The sequence below is a fragment of the Aquarana catesbeiana genome, linkage group LG10, assembly GCF_042186555.1.
Source record: "Aquarana catesbeiana isolate 2022-GZ linkage group LG10, ASM4218655v1, whole genome shotgun sequence".
NCBI classification, from domain to species: domain Eukaryota; kingdom Metazoa; phylum Chordata; class Amphibia; order Anura; family Ranidae; genus Aquarana; species Aquarana catesbeiana.
Window position 1 is genome coordinate 253,225,439 of NC_133333.1, and position 6,757 is coordinate 253,232,195.

The 6,757-nt window shown below is 38.7% G+C and overlaps 1 protein-coding gene across 1 annotated transcript; it reads left to right on the plus strand.

Annotated features, from left to right (window-relative positions):
• The first annotated feature begins 2,004 nt into the window (after positions 1 to 2,004).
• On the plus strand, positions 2,005 to 4,891 carry HES2 (hes family bHLH transcription factor 2). Its single transcript, XM_073601390.1, has 4 exons — positions 2,005 to 2,173; positions 2,289 to 2,384; positions 2,924 to 3,011; positions 4,136 to 4,891. Exons 1-4 carry the CDS (start codon positions 2,081 to 2,083, stop codon positions 4,438 to 4,440), a joined length of 582 nt encoding a protein of 193 aa, XP_073457491.1. The 5' UTR covers positions 2,005 to 2,080; the 3' UTR covers positions 4,441 to 4,891.
• The last annotated feature ends 1,866 nt before the right edge of the window (positions 4,892 to 6,757 follow it).

Sequence of the window (6,757 nt, forward strand, 5' to 3'; positions counted from 1 at the left end):
GACGAGGAGACATGGTAGAGAACTTTATATAGAATGAAGGGATAATGAAAGATGGCAGAGAAGAGGATAGAATGAAGGATGAAGAGGGATGATAGAAAAGAATGAATGGAATGAAGAAAGATGATAGAAAGAATGATGGGGATGAAGAGAGATGATAGAAAGAAATGGATAAATGAGGGGGATGAAGAGAGATGACCGAGAAATGGATATAAGGAAGAGAATGAAGAGATATCGTAGAGAAATGAATAGAATGAAGGGAAATAATAGAGATGATAGACATGAATGGACGATATTACTGGTATTAGTTGGTGCGATGTCAGATCAGCAATCTGATATTTGTATTCTTATTGTACATTGTATCCACCAAGACACGAGGTGTGTTTTTCAAAGTTAATAATAAATAATAAATATGATCAGCAATATGTGATATATGAAGGCAGCAGAAATCCTAGGAGCCCCAATGGGCAGCAGACGCCTTGCTCACCTCCCTCAGGGCCTCCTCCGGTAATACATATCCAGGGAGGATCTAGTCATCTGATTTGTGGGAATTTAGGATAATTACAGCTTGGGATGCTGTTTTGGCTTCCTCTTGTTTATTACCATCCCAGCCCAAGCTGAAAACCTGCCTTCTGTATGTCACCTATAACAAAGCCTGGTCTGTAAGAGGAGAGGGGGGACACCACAGGCATGGCCAGGACACCCTGACACCCTGACAGCTGCTGGCTACTTTGTTACCCAAATAGGGGGGTGGTGAGAGATTGCCCCCCCCCCAGATGGGGGAACAAGGACCCACGCCAATATGTGTTACAATATTCAAATCCCAACTGAAGATTCAAACATAGCAGAAGACAAGGGATAATAGCTTCGAAGTGGGAAGGGGGGGTGGGGCACGTGGTCTGCCTAACCACCAATCAGAGCCCTGGGAACACGACTCCTAAGTCTTGCAGGACAGTCCAGCCAGGTGCAGGCAGCAGCATCTACCCAGGTTATCAATGCAAGGCTGATTTGCATAGACATATGTAACATCTGCTCTTGTTTTTAATATATTGGCGAGGCTGAAGCTTTCATATGTCATTTCAGATGTTTTATCTGCTCTTTTGGGACAAAGGGGGGTGGGGTTGGGTGGGGTGGGGTGTGTGTGTGTGAGGGGAGGATAATCCAACTTTTCCACAATTTACAATGTAACCCAGCACTTTAGCCTTTATTTAATCTATTTTAATATAATGCAGACAATAATATTGTATACGATTGCATTGCAAGCTGCTAAACCAGCCAATCAGAATGCAGGTCTTATTTATTAATGCTTTAGCTTGGCTTGGGGTTGGGGGGGGGGGGGGGGCGTCCACTGTAATTACCTATCCAGAGGGTAATTCTTATCACTCTGTTTTTTTAATTTATTTATTTTTTTGGTTAAATTGATTTTTTTTTTCTTTGCATTAAGCAATGATATTTAAATAGAACATGCATTTTTTGCCTTAAATTATACATGATATATTTTATGTTTCTTCTAAAAATAAAGCCTATCAGTGCATGAAATTGTAAAAAAAAAATGTTATAAAATGACCTTTTGCCTTAAAACACCCAATATTGAATTACAAAGTATCATTATATACGAAACCGATGCATAAGAGATACATTTTAAAACTTTGTGTATATAAAACACAACACACAATAGGATAAAACTACAAGACACAAAACATTGTATTTGTAAACATCACACAGTAATGTAATGACACCGATTTGCATTTGAGTTGATGGAACTGATAACACCTTGTTGTGGATGGAAGGATCATGTGTATCCCTTTTTTTATTTCATATAATTATTCTTATTTTATTGTTATTTATTTTTTTGCATACAAGTGGCAAAGTCAGTTACCTGTCCTGAGCAGATGGCGGTAATAAATTCATATAGAAGGGAGGGGTGGGAGCATTCTCCCCAGAGGGGCTATTGTCAATCCTAAAAATTGTTAGCAGTGGGCGGGGCCAGGCTCAGAGGTGCTGTATAAATAGAAGCAGCTGAAGCTGCAGCCTTCACACAACTTCGACCCAGCACTGAGAGAGTATAGCCTGTCTCTGAGCCATGGCACCTAGCATGATCCTCCCAGAATCTACTACCCACAGCTACCAACCCAAGCCTGGCAAGAAAAGCAAAGAAGCCAGCGAGCTGAGGAAGGTAAGTGCACACCAACAGGCTGGACCACCCTCCTATACTTGTGATTTCTTTTATGATTCCATCATTCATGAGCATGGCAGCATGATTGTAACCAAATATTACATTTTATTTCCAGACCCTCAAACCTCTGATGGAAAAGCGAAGGAGGGCTAGAATTAATGAAAGCCTGAACCAGCTGAAAACACTGATCCTGCCTCTTATTGGAAAAGATGTAAGTGGTATTTTTTTTTCATTTAAATATCATCTTCATAATGTTAGCTAAATGCAGTATGTAGGTTTTTATGTGATGTTGCATTAAAAAAAAAAAGCAATAAAAAAAGGATATGTAGGTTTTTATTTTTATGTGATGTTGCATTAAAAAAGCAATAAAAAAAAGGATATGTAGGTTTTTATTTTTATGTGATGTTGCATAAAAAAAAGCAATCAAATAAAACAAAAGAAGACCTAAACATCTAAAATCATTAATATATATAATAATATTCATATACATGTACATAAATTATTTCTATTATAATATATATATATATATATATATATATATATATATATATATATATATATATATATATATATATATATATATATATATGTATTTATATTTGAAGCCATAAAATATTAAACAATAGCTAAAAGGGGGACACTTGTGTTCTATGGAGTGCCTATCGTTTCGGCAGTTTTTTTTGTTTTTTTAAGGTGTAATATTACCAAATGTGTTTCTTAACCACAATTTTTATGTTTTTGTATTTACAGAATTCCAGATATTCCAAGCTAGAAAAAGCTGATATTTTGGAGATGACTGTTCGATTCCTAAAAGACATCCCTCCAGTTCAAACACAAAGTAAGTGTTAATACTTAAGTCTTCATACTGAATAATAATAATTCTAATAGCAGTAATAATAATAAATGTGGTAGTAATAAGTAAGAAGTAAGTAATAATAATAATAGTAATAATTAGCAATCTTCAGACAAAGTGGGAGCATGCCAATCCTTCAAACCAAAATATTTTTAGTAATTGTGGCTTTACTGCTGTTGTAGAACTATAATCCCCTACCTTATTATACATGGTGACCAGGGATCAAACCACTAATTTATTATATATGATGGCCAAGCATTAAATGACCTTATTATATATGGTGACCAAGCACTAAACTGCTACCTTATTATATATATGGTGGTCAAGCATCAAACCACTACCTTATTATATATGATGACCAACCAAGCATTAAACCACTACATTATTACATATGGTGTCCAACTACCTTAACATATATGGTGGCCAAGCATCATACTACTGCCTTATTATGTATGAAGACGAAGCATCAACCACTACCTTATTATATATGATTACCAACCATCAAACTGCTACCTTATGATATGATATATGACGGCCAAGCAATAAACCACTACCTTATTATATATGGTGGCACTGCCCAAGCATCAAACCACTACCTTAATATATATGATGGCCAAGCATCAAACCACTACCTTATTATATATGATGGCCAAGCATCAAACCACTACCTTATTATATATGATGGCCAAGCAATAAACCACTATCTTATTATATATGATGGTCAGGCATCAAACCACTACCTTATTATATATGGTAGCCAAGCATCAAACCACTACCTTATTATATATGGTGGCCAAGCTTCAAACCACTACCTTATTATGTTGGCCAAGCTTCAAACTACTACCTATATAGTGGCCAAGCTTCAAACTACTACCTTATTATATATGATGACCAAGCTTTAGGTTAGCTCCATCTCATCATATGGGTGTATTGCAAAGAGTAATATGGGCTTTTAGTCTATGGCGGGAAATTATCCAGGCTGGTAGGGTGTGATGGCACTAGACAGAAAAGAAAACTGTAGAGCTGTTTACTAGACAACTAAGCAGTTTTGTATATTCAAGCTTTGGCTGTTGGATCACATTATAACCATTTTCTTTTTTTTTGTTCAGACTCTGCAGAGAAATACAGAGAAGGCTACAGAGCTTGCCTAGACCGTCTTAGCGGTATTCTGACCAAAACCAATGTTATTGCTGAAGAAACCAGCAACCGTCTCCTAGAACACCTGAAGAGAAGTCCTGAACTTTGCTGCTTGGACTGCACAAAATCCCCCAACCCCAAGCAGAACAATTCCAGAATCATCCTCCATCTCAGCCCTAGAAGATCAGACTTGTGCTCTTCCCCCAGCCAGCCTCCTGCACAAAGGCCTGCCCCCAGCCCACCACAGCCTTCTAGCGCCATCTGGAGGCCATGGTGAAACAGCAAAACAGAGACTTAAAAAAAGAAAAAAAAAAAAAAAAAAAAACACACACACAAAACAAATGCTACATTGTAATTTATTGCACTGTTTTGTAAATAGTGTCAGCAATACACATCCACTTGTTGCATGGAATTATCCTAGGCAATACACTGTGGGCAATTTAGTCCTCATATAGGGATTAAAAATAAGGGGGTACAATTTAGACCCTGGTAAACCCAAAGGGTTGTTTAATAAGTAAATGCGATATGCATTAGGTCATGTTTAACCAGTTGGCTCCAGAAGGGTCCTCTTATAGAGGAAGAACAAAAGCCCCACTGGCAGCTAAAAGGTTAAAGTGACAGGGCTACGTGCAACAAGTATTTGTAAATATGTTTCTAATGCACTTTTTGTTACATTTTTGTTACACAGATTATATATATTTTTTCAAAATAAATACAAAATTAACACATTCAACATTTCTTGTTTTTTTTTTTTTTTTAATTCAAATGCATTATAAGTCACAGATATGATTGGGGTCCCTCTCAAGGGTGTCAGTATTGTACATTCAATTTTGTGAGTGTTATCCTTCAACTAGAAAAAAAACAAAATGTATAACATTTCAAAATGTGTGTCTCCATGTCAATGTCCTACCATCATAAAGGCAAATTAACTCTGTTCAGCATGGTATAGCCTTCAGACACAAAGGTTTTATGAAGTAAATTGTATAATATATATGTATAATATATATATATATCTATATAGATATATATATATATATATATATATCTATATAGATATAGATATATATATATATATATATCTATATCTATATATATATATATAGATATATAGATCTATATATCTATATAGATATATATCCCAAGTATATTATTTACTGTCCCAAAAGTCACTATATAAAGGGAAAATGGGAAATTGTAGCTAAAGGCGGGTACAAACAGGCCGAATATCGACCGGTATAGACCAGTTCAACAGCAACCAGCTGACATTTAGCCTGTTTGTACAGCAGTCTGTCCAACAGATGCCAGGCCTAAAGTCCACCTTGCTTCTGTCGAACGGGCATGCTGGAAAACCACCTGCCAACCGATATCAGATCAGCACTCGCAGCCAACACAATAGATACGTAGGCCGGCCATACGTGGATCGAATTTCGTTCCTTTTTGCTCAATTCTCACATCAACACAGACAATGGGGGTTATTTAGTAAAGGAAAATCCACTTTGCACTACAAGTGCACTTGGAAGTGCAGTCGCTATAGATCCGAGGGGGACATGCAAGGAAAATAAAAAACAGCATTTTAGCTTGCGCATGATTGGATGATAAAATCAGCAAAGCTTCCCCTCATTTCAGATCTACCCCTCAGATTTACAGCGGCTGCACTTCCAAGTGCACTTGTAGTGCAAAGTGGATTTGCCTTTTGTAAATAACCCCCAATGTGTTTAATGTTTTCCTCCCGGGCCATTTTCTTCTCAGTGATTACAGTGATTTTTGCTAGCAGCTATAGCTGTCGCTAGTGATGATTGCAAGAGAATCCCGGAAAGGCTGTCTGTGCCCAAGTTTATCGATTGACCAACTTGGTACATTCAGCCTGCCCATTAATGGTTTAAATCTCAGCCAGTTCCAGCTGAACTGGCCGAAATATCGAACCGTGTATGGCCAGCCTTAGATCAAGTGTGGTATCTGTTGTTATTAGGGCCCTTTCACACTGGGGCGGTTTGCAGGTGCTATTGCGCTAATAATAGCGCCTGCAAAACGACCCGAAAGTGCCGCTGCTTTGTCTCCAGTGTGAAAGCCCCGAGGGCTTTCACACTGGAGCGGTGCGCTAGCAGGACCGGAAAAAAAGTCCTGCTAGCAGCATCTTCGGAGAGTGTATACCGCTCCTTCACCTCTCCTGCCCATTGTCAATGGGACATCGTGGCTATACCGCCGGCAAAGCGACTCTGCAGAGGTGCTTTCCGGTGGTTTTTAACCCTTTCTCAGCCGCTAGCGGGGGTAAAACCCCCCGCTAGCGGCTGAATACCGACGGTAAAGCGCCGCTTACAATACCGACGCTTTATTGCCGACGCCGCCCCCGCCCCAGTGTGAAAGGGCCTTTAGTGTCCAGTAGGGGTGCTACACCATCATTCTGGCCTTTTGGTAGGAATGGCTGACTGTATAGTATCCCTGCTGGTATGATGGGGGCTCTAAAGGTTAGTGCCAGCTGGAACAGAAACTGGGGTGCCAACAGGCAGCTGGGATGCAGGGATAATTCCCTGGGAAAACTGGATGTGCCCAGTTCCTCCTGGTTTGAATGGAATTAATTTGAATTGTGTATAACC